The sequence below is a fragment of the Silene latifolia genome, unplaced genomic scaffold, assembly GCF_048544455.1.
Source record: "Silene latifolia isolate original U9 population unplaced genomic scaffold, ASM4854445v1 scaffold_96, whole genome shotgun sequence".
In the NCBI taxonomy this organism is placed as follows: domain Eukaryota; kingdom Viridiplantae; phylum Streptophyta; class Magnoliopsida; order Caryophyllales; family Caryophyllaceae; genus Silene; species Silene latifolia.
In genome coordinates this window covers 654,642-671,628 of record NW_027413827.1, presented here as the reverse complement: position 1 = coordinate 671,628, position 16,987 = coordinate 654,642, and the positions used below count along the sequence as shown (strand labels likewise).

The 16,987-nt window shown below is 36.0% G+C and overlaps 1 protein-coding gene across 1 annotated transcript; it reads right to left on the bottom strand.

The window, feature by feature from the left end:
- Window positions 1–7,877: 7,877 nt before the first annotated feature.
- Window positions 7,878–11,488, bottom strand: LOC141640677 (uncharacterized). Its single transcript, XM_074449382.1, has 3 exons — window positions 11,176–11,488; window positions 8,165–9,085; window positions 7,878–8,063 (listed from the first exon to the last, which is right to left on the bottom strand). The coding sequence occupies exons 2-3, from the start codon at window positions 9,069–9,071 to the stop codon at window positions 8,029–8,031; spliced, it is 942 nt and encodes a 313-aa protein (XP_074305483.1). The 5' UTR covers window positions 9,072–9,085; window positions 11,176–11,488; the 3' UTR covers window positions 7,878–8,028.
- Window positions 11,489–16,987: the final 5,499 nt, after the last annotated feature.

Below are 16,987 nucleotides of genomic sequence, written 5' to 3'. Positions count from 1 at the left end.
AGTCGCCAAACTGTGGACAAGCGTTTGCATTTGTGGAGTCACCACCAATTTATTGTGGAAAATTGGAAACCGTTCGAATACCTCGTGCCATGTCAAGACACAAAGTAGTGACATGAACACCAAGAACTCGTTACCCTTAGCATTCTATGTCTAGAATGACTCTCATGGATGCCAATGAACACGGATGTTCACAGAGATCTGGAGTAAGGGGTTAGGGTACGTATTAGGAAGCTCTTTTGATCGAACACCTAATCCCGCCCGCCTCGATAGCGGCCTCTACTAATGATTAGGGAAAATCGTCTATACTCGATATATCGTCGATTATATGCATGCAATGCAACATCCAACGTTTTAATCCTAACATGTGAAGAATCGGACTAAGTCGGTGAACAATTAATTTAACATACAATAAATGTCAAAGTAGGGATTTAGATTCAATTACATGTGAAGGCATACAAACAATGCGATAAAAGAAATACAATGATAAATACAATAAATAGAATTACAATAATTACAACGGATTATGATTTATGTCGAAAATACCTTTAAAACGGATAATTTGGGAAAGAAAGAATAAAGGAATAAACGAACAGATTATTAATGATAATACGAATAACAATTAATTAAATACGTAAACTAATTAAACTAGGTTAAGGCAAAACGGAAGTTCAGGGACAGAAATCAACCTAGAACAGGCGCAGCAGAACTGCGCCCTCTGGAAAAGGCGCAGCAGTTGCTGCGTCTGTTCCAAGGCTGAGTTCTGGCTGTGAAGCCGGAACTGCAAATCGTTAATATTCGTGGGTGAAATTAATGGTTGATTAAGATATTCGACTCGGATGAAAGTGATTTAATACATTATTTACATGTGAATGAGTCATAAAAACGGTAAAACATGGATAAAACCGATTACTATGAATTGATTATATGAATGAAAGATTGATTAGCAAATTAATGAACCAAATAGGTTAAATATGACGAATTAATGAAGAACTAATGACGGATATGACAATAGACAGATGGAAATATATCAAAGGTTGAATTCCAGAAACTCGATATGAATGAATAGAATTTCTACAACCCGGATTGATTTTAATGACGAAAACCCGCAAATATTGGATTATAAGGGATTTAAAGTCGGGAATTAAAGATGAATTATATGATAACAATGATTAATAATATGTAGAAGTTATTATACTTAAAATTATCGTGTTAAAGAAACAATGAACAATTGATAACGAAACAAAACGATCGAATTATCAAAAGACGAAGGAAGAAGAAAGGAAGCAGGAACTGCGGCAGCCTCATGAAGAGGCGCAGCAGGTGCTGCGTCCCTTCGAAGAGGCACAGCAGTTACTGCGTCGTTTCTCGACTGTCATCTTCTGGTAATTCGTAAAAAGGGGTTTTAAACATGGTTTTACAAATCGGTTTTAGAAGTACTTTCGACATAAATCTTACATGATGATTACAAAAAGTAAATAACAATAAATAAAGAAGGATTTACACCCTCAGACTTACATGTTTGACGAAACGAGATGAACTAAGTTTATGTTTTAGTGATGCTCGACTCGAATGTAACGAAAGTGCCCTCGTAAGAGGAAAGCGAATAGATTGATTAAGGTTGATTATGGTGGAGTTGGTCGGTCATGCAAAACGAGGCTGGTACTCAGAAGGATCCGAGCTTACGTGGTCGAAAGTTCAAGCACGTAGACGCCAAAAAGTATGAACGTGGTCTTAGAATGCAAAGGGAGAAGAGAAGGGCGGACACTCGTGTGATAAATATGAGGAGCGAAGGCTCCTATTTATACTAATCACGTGAAGGAATTAGGGTTTTCGGAGAAACTTTGGAAGTGAATCTCGAAAAGATATGAAAAGATACGAAAAATACGCAGAAAAGGACTTGGGAAGAGGCACAGCATGCACTGCGTCCCTTGGAAGAGGCGCAGCACCTGCTGCGTCTGTTCCCAAGTGGTTTCCTCCTGCGGAAGAAAGATTTCCGTGTTTAATTTATGGAATAACGGATTAATCTTATTTTCCTTAATATTTTGTGTGAATATTACGGAAAATTCTTTACCAAAGAGTAAAAGATTGTGAAATATGGAATAGAAATATCCGGAACATTCCAGAACATTCTGACTCGGGATTTAGCGGTTATCAGAAAATGAAGACGGTTTTAGGCCCGGACACCAAATGTACTCTAATTACTGTCAAAACGACCGTATCGGCGCGTAGATGACAATTAAGAGGTAGACATAAATGTTTGAGCAGTCACTTGACAATAAACTTACGAACTGTCACAAATCGTTCCGCGTACCAAACATGCGGCCCAATCATCTCCGGGTTGTTTGCGGGAGGTGCAGAAATGAGGTATCTACAAACTTTAATAGAGAAAAATATAACTTTAATAGAGATAAGTGTAACCTTAATAGAGAAAATTGTAACTTTAATAGAGAAAAGTGTAACTTTAATGGAGAGAAATGTAATTTTAATAGAGAAAAAATGTAACTTTAAAAAATGTAACTTTAATAGATATAAGTGTAACTGTAATAGAGAAAAAATGCAACTTTAATAGAGATAATGTAACTCTAATAGAGAAAAAAATGTAACTTTAACTTAAAAAATCAACAAATTTTAATAGAAGAAAAAATGTTGTGAGAATAGTGGTAGATCTGAAATGTAAATGAAAACAACATTTTAAATACCAAATCTGAAAAATAAATATGTAACATAAAAACAACACACTAAATACGAAGAAAAAAAACAGTATAACCAACACCACCACCAACAACAACAACTACGAGAAACCGAAAAAAATAAATGTGACTAAAATAATATAAGATCTATTTAGTAGATCTAAGACTAAAATAAAAAGATCTCACAAAATATGAACAAGATCTAAGAAAAAAATACATAGGAAATCAACAAATTTTACTAGATTTGAATAAACAAATTCAAAATCTTAAAAAAAACATATAACAAGACGAGATTTGAAAAAAATATAAAAGACGACGATATTTGAAATATAAAATAAGATTTTAATAAAAACAATAACCCACCAACAATAACTGAAAGATCATAGATCCTAATTAGACTCTCTAATTAAATGTCAAATTATCTCATAATTTGTGTTTAGGTGATCTATGTAACATGCATGCAATATTAAAGCATTTAAATAAAAAGATGAAGGAAATCGGATTTCCTTACATTGGGATAATGGTGATAAAATGGGCACAATCTAGATCACCTACCTAGATTGTTCTTGAGCTTATGAAAGATGGAAGATCCCCTTTACACAAATATTCAAATAGAAGATCTCCTCCGAGTAGCACCCAAGAACAAAATACCCAAATTTCTAATAAATACTAACTAGATATTCTATTAGAAATACCCTTGATAATATGTGAATTATACTAACACACTTAGTATTTTTAATCTTTTATTACTAAAAATTCTTAGTAAATGATTTTTATTATTTTAGAGAGATAAAACATTTTTTTTACACACAAAGTTCAAGTGGTGAGAAAATGAACAATGTGTGTGTTTAAAAGAGGAGGGAGGCCGGGTAGGTGGAGTGTAGGAGAGGTGTGTTATTGCAATTTTTATGTCCAATCACATGTGCACGTGGAAGACAAAATGGGTGGGAAAAAGCACACCCAATAAGAAAAGGTGGTGTATAATGATTATGCCTCACAATTACACACACAATTACACAGTCCAATGTGCCCTTATCGGGTCCATTTTAGTTTTTATATTTTTCTCACAAATACGTGTAATTATTATTTTAAACATCGTTTTATGTTCAAATAATTCCCGATTAATTTTGTCCAAAACACTCCGTTAATATACGTGTACAGCTACACATATTATTTACGTACTAATATTAATCACATTAATCGATTAGTACAATTTTAGTTAATTAACAATTAATTAACTAAAACCCGTCTCGTAAAATTTAATATTCAATTGCATAATTAAATAATAACTGCCGCGCCTCGAGTTCGTAACTCGAAATCTCTCTAAAAAGATCGACTAACTTTTTAGTCAATAAATCAAGGGACTAAATAAATTGTATCTCATACAATTAATTAGTTGTCAATTGGGGTTTGTTCCTTTAGGTGTGACCCAAAGGGGTCAGTTGATCACCGCCGTCACACGACAATAACGTCAAATTCTTGTCAGCCAACCGTTATCGATACGTTAATCAACTGAAGAGGATCATAAAATAAATATCCTGATGATATTCCTTTAATGAGATTTATGATGTAAACGCACTATTGTGGAGGAAACTCACTCCAACAATCTCCCACTTGTCCGACACAAGGTGTGCGCTACCAATTCTCTTGTCCGTTTTAATCTCCCACTCAATGCAAGGTGTCTTTCAGGTCGCACTTGCACATGAACACATCGCGAGTGGTTTTGTCGATCGGGAGTGTGACTACAAGACCGGAAAAATCTACCATAGATTACTTCCGAGCGTGGCCACGCATTTACAGTCACAACCCCTCGAGTGGCCTTGAGATATAGTAACCCAACGTGGGTGGACAATTCATGTATGCCCTATCTATCTTTGCTCAATACAGATCACCATGACTCAGAAGATGCCATTTGGCCTCCTTTCACGGAACGACCTAGGACAAAAACCAAAGTCACACGGAAACTGCACTGACTTGGATAATAGTCTCCAGTAAAAAGAATCGACTCATAGGAACATCTTAGAGATCCCTGCCACGACCAGGCGTCTATAATAGAACTAAGGGACTCTCTAAATGATCACTGTCCAGCAAAGTGTCACACACGCTGCCTATGTAATCGACTAGTCATCACGTATGACCTCATGGTGTTGAACCAACCATCAATCGACTTACAATCTAGTCACTCTGAGACGTCACCTCATTAAGTGACTAGGGACAAAATACAATGTTCATCTTATTCACTTGAATAGTGTTCAACATTGTCTCCACAACTAATTCAGATAAACAAGGTATTATAAATTTAGTCACACTAAATAAAACAATTCATGAAAGAATGCTTAAACAATGAATGCGATTATCATATATATATATATATATATAAATGATACAATATCCAATTATTACATATCCATAATCTAAAGAAATTCTACTACTCGTCTCAATCCCATTGCGACGACATGACCATCATGCTTAGCCTTTGATAAAGGCTTGGTTAAAAGATCAGCAATATTATCGCATGTCCCAACCTTACAAATGTCAATTTCCTTCCTTTCCACATAATCTCTAATTACATGATATTTTCTTTCAATGTGTCTAGATTTATTACTAGACTTTGGCTTGAAAAATAGCCTCACTGTTATCACAATATAGAGTGATCGTATCTTTGGTGGAATGGACTACTCCTAGTCCCTCCATGAATTGCCGAATCCAAATAGCTTCCTTTGCAGCCTCAGACGCTGCAAGGTACTCAGCTTCTATTGTAGAATTCGCGGTAACGCTTTGCTTGAAGCTCAACCAGCAAACAGCTCCTCCAGTTAGCATAAACACATAGCCGGATTGGGATTTCATATCATCCCGATCGGTTTGGAAACTTGCGTCCGTGTAACCTCTTACACGCAACTCAGTTTCTCCTCCAAACACTAAGAACGATTCCTTAGTCCTTCTCAAGTACTTAAGGATGTTCTTTACGGCTATCCAGTGACTCTCACCGGGCTTGGCTTGATAACGACTTGTCATGCTCAAGGCATACGCGGCGTCGGGACGAGTGCAAATCATAGGATACATGATAGACCCAACATCGGAAGCATAAGGGATGGTCTTCATGCGTTCAATCTCCTTAGGGGTAGAGGGAGACTGTGACTTGCTCAAAGTTATCCCTTGGTCCATAGGTAGAAATCCTCTCTTAGAGTCTTTCATATTGAACCGGTCAAGAACTTTGTCAATATAAGCTTCTTGACTCAATGCTAGTATCCTCTTGGACCTATCTCTATAGATCTGGATACCCAAGATTCATTGTGCCTCTCCTAAGTCCTTTATCTGGAAGTGATTCCTTAGCTACTCCTTAACGGAAGTGAGCGAAGGAATATCATTCCCGATGAGCAATATGTCATCCATATATAGGACAAGGAAAGCAACCTTACTCCCACTAAACTTCATGTACAAACACGGTTCTTCAACACTTCGAGTGAAGCCGTATTGTTTAATAACATGATCAAAGTGATGATTCCAACTCCGAGATGCTTTCTTAAGACCATAGATGGACTTATTGAGCTTACACACCTTCTTAGGGTTAGACGTATTCACAAAACCTTCAGGTTGTGTCATGTACACTTCCTCTTCTAGAATCCCATTCAAGAAGGCGGTTTTGACATCCATTTGCCAAATCTCATAATCATGAAACGCGGCAACCGCTAAGATTATCCTAATAGACCAAAGCATAGAGACTGGAGCGAAGGTTTCGTCATAGTGTAGACCATGAACTTGGGTGAAACATTTTGCCACCAATCTAGCTTTGTAAACATCTTTATGTTTATCCACGCCGAGCTTAATTTTATATATCCATTTACACTGAAGGGGTCGCACTCCCTCAGGTAAATCCATCAAGTCCCATACTTGTTTCTCATACATAGAATCCATTTCGGACCGCATGGCTTCTAGCCAATGCGTGGAGTCGGGACTAGACATGGCCGATTTGTAGGTAGTGGGTTCGTCACTTTCCAAAAGTAACAAAACACCATCCTCTTCGATGTTACCAAGGTAGCGGTCAGGTGGCTTAGAAATCTTACCTGACTTTCTAGGAGCGATTACCGTTTTAGAGGAGGAGGGAACGTTATCCTCCACGTTCTCCTCTACCTCATTCTCGGTTTGTGGCTCTCGAACTTCGTCAAGTTAAAATTTTCTCCCACTCTGTCTCCTAGAAATAAACTCTTTTTCTAGGAAGACAACATCACGAGCCACAAACACTTTGTTCTCGTTTTTATTGTAGAAGTAATAGCCACGTGTTTCCCTTGGATATCCTACAAAAAGACATTTGTCAGACCCGGGTGCAAGTTTATTGTCAGATTTAATCTTGACATAAGCTTCGCAACCCCAAATGCGCATGAATGACAAATGAGAGACTTTTCCTGTCCATATCTCATATGGAGTCTTATCGGCCACTTTAGTCGGACTTTGATTTAGTGAAAATATTGTAGAAAAGAGGGCAAAACCCCAAAATGAATCAGGAAGCTCTGTTAGACTCATCCTAGACCGAACCATATCTAATAAAGATGGGTTTCTCCTTTCAGCCACACCATTTAATTGTGGTGTGCCAGGAGGAGTCCATTGTGATACTATACCACAATCTTTTAGGTGTGAATCAGATTCAGAATTTAGTTATTCACCACCACGATTCGATCATAGGGCCTTAATCCTTTTATCCAATTGGTTCTCTACTTCATTCTGAAACTATTTGAACTTCTCAAAAGCTTCACTTTTGTTCTTCATCAAGTAGATATACCCATATCTACTCAAATCATCATTAAAAGTAATGAAGTAGTGAAAACCTCCTCTAGCGGTGATGGTTAATGGTCCACACACATCCGTATGTATGAGAGCTAAAACCTCACTTGCTCGTGTCCTTTTCCCGCAAAAGGTGCACGATTCATCTTGCCTAAAAGGAAAAACTTGCATATACCATAGGATTCGAAATCAAATGGTTTGAACACTTTTGATGAAGCAAATCTCTTAATGCGTCTTTTGTTTATGTGACCTTAACGACAATGCCAAAGGTAGGATTCATTTGGATCACCCGTTTTGAGCTTTTTGGTTTCCACATGATAAACGTCGTTAACATCATTTAAAACATAAATTTCTCCAAACGAAAAAGTACAACTATTGTTTTTAATAAAAAAAAAAGCCTTTCGCGTCTAACGCGGAAATGGAGATGTTGTTCTTGGTTAAAGTTGGTAAAAAATAACACTTATTTAAAAACAACTCTAAACCACTAGCTAAAGTGAGCACATAGGTCCCTACGGAAACGGCCGCTACTCTAGCTCCATTCCCCATGCGGAGATCCACATCACCTTTTGCTAGAGCTCGCACGTCCCTTAAACCCTGCAAATGATTACAAAGGTGAGACCCACATCCGGTTTTTAATACCCAAGTGGAAGTGCAAGCATAATTAACATCTATCACATAGAGAGAGGAGATCATACCAATAGGCGTCACACGCTCTTCCTTGAGGTCCTCCAAGTATTTGGGGCAACTCCTCCTATAATGCCCCTTCCCATTACAATGGAAACATTTGACCTCAGAGAGTTTGACATTCTTAGTCTTGGGTTTTCCATCCTCAATGGCTTTCCCCTTTCCCTTCTCTTGTTTCTTTGACGGTTTCTTAAATTGGGAGTTTTCTTTCCCCTTTCCCTTCCTAACTCCAAGGCACATGTTCTTTAACTTCATAGTGAGAACATCCCCTTTGTCACTGCCACTTGCTTCCATATCCCTCTCCGCTTGGGTGAGGAGTGCATGAATTTCATGATAACTCTTATCCATGCCATTCATGTTATAGTTTACCCTAAAGTGGGCAAACTTGGTAGGAAGTGAGTGGAGGATGCCATCCACCACAAGAGTTTTAGGAATGCACCCTAGATGCTCTAGGGTGTCAACATGTTCGACCATTTTTAATACATGGGGACCAATCTTTTGGCCCCTCTCAATCTTTGCTTCAAAGAAGCGTGCCGCCGCTTCGTATTGACGGACTTTGGGTGTTTGTGAAAACATAGTAGTCATATGACTGAATATCTCGTACGCATTCAATGAGATGCATGAAAGCTTGAGACTAGGGGACATCGACCATATCAATACATTTTTGATATCATTGGACTTCCTCATATAGTCATCATAGGCGGTCCGCATCGCCGATGAAGCCCTTGGACCGGGCTCGATGGGAGGGGCATCGGTCAAGTAAGCGAGTACGTTGTCGGACAACGCGGCGCTTTTGATGTTGGATTCCCATTCAATAAAGTTACTACCGTCATCTTTTAAGGTACATTTGTCCATTACGGACCTTAGCCATGAATCTTTGCCTAGTGGAGTAGTCGATGGAGTTGTTGAAGATGTCATTGCGAATTAAAATGCTACAACAAAACAAGGAAATATGAACATTCATTGTTTTAAATTTACTTGTGAAACATTTTTAACAAGTTTTAACATTTATATAATGATCTCCCACTAAATTATATAAATGATTCCAAGAACCATTTTTAAATAAAAATGAGCATCGCTTGGACGAAACATCCCATAATCGTGTAAATTCGGTAAGTTAACGTTTGACTAATTCTAACTTTAGAACTCTCGGTCGACGGATTTCCTTAAATCCATCTACTAGCCCCGGAATACAAGACCGTCTTAAAATCCCGTTGAGTCCAACCAATTTTGGCGCGTGATAACCTTTTATCACCCTACTTACCCGAGGTAAAAAGAGAACACCCTGCTTGGGCGAGCGTGGCTCTAATGAACAAGGGATTCATAGGTGTTACTAATTGGTAAGGCTAATCTCAATTTTAGATATGTGAGAGATCTTGTCAATTTAGTCATAAATTCTCTATAAGTGAACTAAGTCGGCGAATGTAAATGACATGAATTGACAATCGCGAAAATAAAATGCATATGAATGGCGATTTTGGCATGCGCGGAAAAATAAAAGCAAACAAGCATATGAATAATCCTAGTATGGCCTCCTAGTTAAAAATAACTAGACTATTATATATCGAAAACCAACTCCTTGGTCCCTTGCCTCTTCATAGGAACATCTTCCAAAAGTGGCTCCTTCTTATGGGATTTGGAACACCTTTCAAAAAAAAATAGACTCCGTCTCGATGTAAACTCCGTCTTTTGGAAACGCCGGTAAAAATAACTATTACAATCAAATTACATAGCTATTCCTATTATACATTAATTAATAAAAATAAATAAAAATTATTGATTAATTACAAACCGACGATACGAGATCGTATTTAAATTACAAATAAATCGCTATTCCCATACATTTCGGGAAATAACGATTAAAAATAACAAGGCCATACTAGGTACAACAAAATAAATACTTTAAATAAATTATATTTATTCATTCAACATAAATAAATATGCTTAAAAATGCTGTAAAATGATGCCAAAATCGCCCTATCGCACAATCGTTGATATCGTGCTCGGTTTTGTGGATTTAATCGATTTTTAACTTGTTAAAAATCAATAATAAACACTTAAATCTCATTTAATTCCAAAATAATTGTCCAAACTGTTTTGGACCTCAGAAATTAGTCCTCACTAATTTGATGATGAATAATTAGTTTGATTTGGTGTTATTTGCTAATTTAATCGGTAAAATCATATCATTTAAGTAATAAATCCAAAATAATTGAAAATATTACGAAATATTGAAACTAAAAATTTTGAATATTCTGGAACACTCCCAGAAATACCAAAAGGTCAAAAATATTGTGCAAAAATTTCGGATAAATTTTATGAGGAAATAGATCGATATTTATCGGTTTTTAACCATTAAAACCAATAAACATCAAAACAAGGTGAAAATACATTTTAAATTTCACTTTTAACTTTTAAAACATATTTTTGAATGTACATAAATTTATCAAGGGCAGAAACATTTGTTTCAAATTAATGATTAAAATAATTTACTTTTATCGACTTTTATCTCATAAAAATCAATAAACATGCAAAATGCCAAACCAACCTTCGATATTTTACATACAATCTGTAGAAAATATATATGAAATAATATAAAATTTTCAAGACCCGAATCAACATTTAACTATTTTTAGTTAACTCTTAACCAAAATACGGCATTTTTGACTCGGTTTTCTACAAAAATCATTAAAAAAAGCAAAATAACTTCACAAGTCACCAAATTTTACCACAAACTCTTTGAGATCAGTAGATATGCATGCCCAAAAATTTCCGTGCTAAAACCTCTTTTAACACCATTTTTTATTTTTTAAAATTATCTCATAATTTGTTAAATATGCTAAAAATTAACATGCAAATTACAAGCCTAAGCTCTGAAACCACTTGAAATATCATAGATCCTAATTAGACTCTCTAATTAAATGTCAAATTATCTCATAATTTGTTTTTAGGTAATCTATGTAACATGCATGCAATATTAAAGCATTTAAATAAAAAGATGGAGGAAATCGGATTTCCTTACATTGGGATAATGGTGATAAAATGGGCACAATCTAGATAACCTACCTAGATTGTTCTTGAGCTTATGAAAGATGGAAGATCCTCCTTACACAAATCTCCAAATAGAAGATCTCCTCCTAGTAGCATCCAAGAACAAAATACCCAAATTTCTAATAAATACTAACAAGACATTCTATTAGAAATACCCTTGATAATATGTGAATAATACTAACACACTTAGTATTTTTAATCTTTTATTACTATCAATTCTTAGTAAATGATTTTTATTATTTTTAGAGAGATAAAACAATTTTTTTACACACAAAGTTCAAGTGGTGAGAAAATGAACAATGTGTGTGTTTAAAAGAGGAGGGAGGCCGGGTAGGTGGAGTGTAGGAGAGGAGTGTTATTGCAATTTTTTATGTCCAATAACATGTGCATGTGAAGACAAAATGGGTGGGAAAAAGCACACCCAATAAGAAAAGGTGGTGTATATTGATTATGCTTCATGCACAATTACACACACACAATTACACGGTCCAATGTGCCCTTATCGGGTCCATTTTGGTTCTTATATTTGTCGCACAAATACGTGTAATTATTATTTTAAACATCGTTTTATGTTCAAATAATTCCCGATTAATTTTGTCCAAAACACTCCGTAAATATACGTGTACGGCTACACATATTATTTACGTACTAATATTAATCACATTAATCGATTAGTACAATTTTAGTGAATTAACAGTTAATTAACTAAAACCCGCCTCATAAAATTTATTATTCAATTATCGCATAATTAAATAATAACTGTCGCGCCTCGAGTTCGTAACTCGAAATCTCTCTAAAAAGATCGACTAACTTTTTAGTCAATAAATCAAGGGACTAAATAAATTGTATCTCATACAATTAATTAGTTGTCAATTGGGGTTTGTTCCTTTAGGTGTGACCCAAAGGGGTCAGTTGATCACCGCCGTCACACGACAATAACGTCAAATTCTAGTCAGCCAACCGTTATCGATTTACGTTAATCAACTGACGAGGATCATAAAATAAATATCCTGATGATATTCCATTAATGAGATTTATGATGTAAACGCACTATTGTGGAGGACACTCACTCCAACAATAACCACCACCACCCTATTTAAAAAAAATAGATAAGAAATTTGAAAAAAAAAAATACTGAGAAAACGCCAACAACCATCAGCATAAACAAACATTAAAGCAAAGAAAAGGACCACACCATGACAACAATAATAAGTAAACCACCACCATACTAATTTAAAAAAAAAGATCTAGTGAGTGTAAAACACACGACCGACACCACCATTACCCCACGACCACCACACCTACTCACCATTACCACACGACCACCAAACCTTCCGTCTATTTTGGTGGGGCTGGAGAGGCGGCAAAGGAGAAAAGAGAGGTCAGTGGTGGTGAGGGGACGGGCGGAGTGGTGGGTGGTGTTTGTGCAATGTGAGATTGTCGGTTGTCGGAGGGGTAGCTGCGGTAGTGGAAGGTGGGAGAGGAGAGGTCAGTGGTGGTGAGGAGACGGGCGGTGGAGGTGGTTGCTGGTGGTGGAAGGTGAGAATGAGGGGTGGGTTTTTGATTATTTGCATTTTGAATTATTTTGATTTGCTTGGTTTTGATTTAATTAGGTTTTTGAGGGAAAAAGTGAATGATTTGTGTGAGATGAGAGATAAGTGAGTGGAAAAATAAATTATATATAGTAAATTAGTTATTAATTAGGGGAATTAAGGAGTGTAGAGAGGGGGTTAAATTAGCTAATTAATGACCTTTGATCTCACCCCTCCATTTCCCTCATCCAATGGTCCTCAAGAGGACTCATGGACTCACACTTAGAAGGTGGACTTACATGATCCCACTACTACTACACACACACACACACACACACACACACACACACACACACACACATATATATATATAAACTGCATCAGGTGAGTCTAGATATCTTAGTTGAGTCTGTCCCGTGATTCTCCACCATTCGATTTTACACAAATGAATGGCTGAGATTAATCCTAGCTCATACTATATAAACTTAATCTAACCTAACAGCATCATAACCTAATATCACTTTATCTCTCTTCCCCCTATCTGTCTCTAAACCATCTTCTTCTACAGATCCCCAAATTCTAGGTTGCCAATTTTCAACAATTCATGTTTAATTAATCTTATCAATTTTAGAAACTCAAGCAATAAGCAATTTTATTAGTTCAATCAATTCAATTAATTCATGATTCTAGCAATTAGGGATTGAATCTATTCAATCGATTTAAACAACTTAATCAAACTCCGATACAGATCCTTCAGTTGAAATCGCATTTTTTGTTCGATTACCTTCAATCGATTTCCAAGTTACTTTTACGCCTTCTAGTTGATTTCAAAATTGTTATTGTTGATTGTTCATACTATTAATGTCGATTATATGTTGTATTCAAACTATTTCTGAAAAGTTAGGGTTATGTCATGGTGAATTTAACAATCTTTCGTTTTTGCATGCTTTGTTGTGATTGATTTATGTGCTAATTTGCGATTTTATGGATTATTTTGTGGTATAACATCATTTTTATATTATTTACCGTTTATTATTTGTGTTATTAGTGTTTGTAAAAAAAATTAAGGTTTTCACATTATTAAATTCATACCTGGATTTATTTTCACGAAATTGCGGTAATTGTGAGGATTCAATTAGTTTTCGTAAAATAATCAACGACACCTGTTACCGTAATAGTGTTACAGTAACATTAAAACTGCATGACAAAATTGAACTTAAAATATTCTTACAACATTGTATATTTGATGTTATGTGATTTTTTCCAATTAAATGTGATGGTTTATGATTACCGGTTTTTGCCGTCACTTCCGGTACCAAAAACAATTTATAAAACCCAATTAAAAAGTAGTATTTAATCGGGGTCGAACACAAAGATGTGGGGGTTAGATACTTGGTCGGTTTAAGTCCTATTTTAGTCAAATAAAAATAAGATGTTGATTAATTGTAAACTAAGATACAAATGAGATATAAAATTAAGCTAAATGAAAATTGCTTCAAATCAAATGAAGGAAAGCTAAGGTCTTTGGGTTCACTTGGGTAAGTCGGGGAAGAGAAGATTGTTAACAACAAATGGGTAATGATAAGGGCCTATGATTGATCCTAATTTCTTACTCAATTAGAGCTAACCATCAAGCATTTACTTAGTATGAAAAACTCATCTCGACCATGCCATATAGGCCTTCCATTGTCTTTCGACCTAGGATAGACGAAACATGATAATGAAAGACTCAAACTTTCATTTATGCAATCCATCAAACATTTCATAGGCATGGGAGTAAGGGTTTACAAACAAGCTTTCACTTAGTTGAGACAAACTCATCACAAACATGCATAAAGACTATCTAATAGCAATAGGCACCAAGATGGATCAAATATGTCTAATAAAGGCTCCAACTTTCATTTAAGCATCTCATTAAACGCTTCTAAAACCATCCAATAGCACAATGCACCAAGATAAGTTAAACATGCTAATAAAAGACTCAAACTTTCGTTCAAACATTTCATCGAGCACTTCATATGCACAAGAGTAAGACCCATTAATTAGCCAATTCAAAAGGTTAACAACCCAAATTCACCCCCTTTAATCACCCAAGATTCCCCATGACCTTAGATAAGACTACTCACTCATGTTCATGGGTGAGAAATTAACAACAAATTACAACAAAACACAAGTAAACATTGTAAGCATGATAAAGATTACTACTTTGGATGAATAATAATTAAACAACATAAGAAATGTAAACAAATGAAGTAAATGTAAACAAAAGATGAGAATTGTACCAACTAAGAGGAAAGGAACAAACTTGGATAATAATGGAAGATGAATTTCTTCTTGTCTTCCAATTACAATCCAAATCTTAAATGTAAACTATTGAGAAAATGAAGAACTTGGATAAACAAAAGAACAATTGTATTAATTTTTGAGTAAAGATTACAACTTGAGTAGAGGAAAATTAAAGAGAGGAAATTAAATCTAGGGTTCTAAGATATTGGGAGAGGAAATAATATAAGCTATTCTAATTCTATTCTAAATGATGTGTCTATGGTATGGTCTCATGAGGTATTAAATACTAGTCTAGTTAATAATACCAATACTAATAATACTACTACTACTACTACTACTACTACTACTACTACTACTAATAATAATACTACTACTAATAATACTACTACTACTAATAATACTACTACTACTAATAATAATAATAATAATAATAATAATAATAATAATAATAATAATAATAATAATAATAATAATAATAATAATAATAATAATAATAATAATAATAATAATAATAATAATAATAATAATAATAATAATAATAATAATAATAATAATAATAATAATAATAATAATAATAATAATAATAATAATAATAATAATAATAATAATAATAATAATAATAATAATAATAATAATAATAATAATAATAATAATAATGCCGCGCAGGTGTTTACTGCGACTACAGGTTCTGGTGTTTTAGGTCACCCAAGTAAAATTGCTGCCCCCAAACTTATGAAGAAATTGGCAGACATTTATTTCACGACGGTTGCTGCTGCCTCAGAGTCTGTTTTCTCTTTGACACCACGCCAACTTGCTTTATGGCAGTCTCAGCAGGGTTCTCACTCCTCTGATTGGTTACGTGCGGTTCCTATTTCAGGGTTGGGGCAGACTATGAACGGGAGGACTTACCGTAGTGTGCTGGGGTATCGTCTGGGTATTCCGTTATTCACGGTATCTAGGCCCTGTTCTGCTTGCTCTCGGGTTTTTTTCTTTGGGGATATTTTTGGGGACCATTTGTCTCTTGTCTTGCATCTTGTGGGCGTTAAACATCGGCATAACCTCGTCCGGGACACTCTTTTCGACATCTGCTATAGATCTGGTATTTCTGCGGGGAAGGAGGTTGATATCGGTTTGGTTGATGGGTATGGTGGCTCTCTTCGTCTTGCGGATTTATTTCTTTATTCTTGGGACAGGGGGCGTGATGTGTGCGTCGACCTGACAGGTTCTTCACCTTTGACTCAGACTGGGTTGGCAGATTTTGTGCCGGGGCGGGTTGTCGGCCGATCTTTGCTCGGCGAAAGTGTGCTAAGTATGGAGATTTGTGCGCAGTAGCGGGTTATGGTTTCCTACCTTTCTCTTTCTCTTCATTTGGGGAGCTGGGGTCGGATGCTGTTGCCTTGCTCAAGCGGGTCCAGAAATTCTCGGTATCTCAGGATGCGGGGGCTCGGGTAGCCGCTTACATTTTTACTAGACTTAGCTTTGCTATTACTAAGGGTGTGGGAGCCCAGATTGTCTCTCGGCTCCCTACCAATTTCATGTAAACCTTTTATTTTATTTTAATGAAAGCTGCGCGCATCTCATAATAATAATAAAAAATAATAATAATAATAATAATAATAACTTATGAAGAAATTGGCAGATATTTATTTCGCGACGGTTGCTGCTGCCTCAGAGTCTGTTTTCTCTTTGACACCTCGTCTGCTAGCTTTGTGGCAGTCTCAGCAGGGGTCCCACTCCTCTGATTGGTTGCGTGCGGTTCCTATCTCGGGGTTGGGTCAGACTATGAACAGGAGGACATACCGTAGTGTGCTTGGCTATCGTCTGGGTGTTCCGTTATTCACGGTTTCTAGGCCCTGTCCAGCTTGCTCTCGGGATTTTGCTGATGATGTTTTTGGGGACCACGCTGTTTCTTGTACTGGTACTGTGGGCGTTAAACATCGGCATAACCTCGTCCGTGACCCTCTT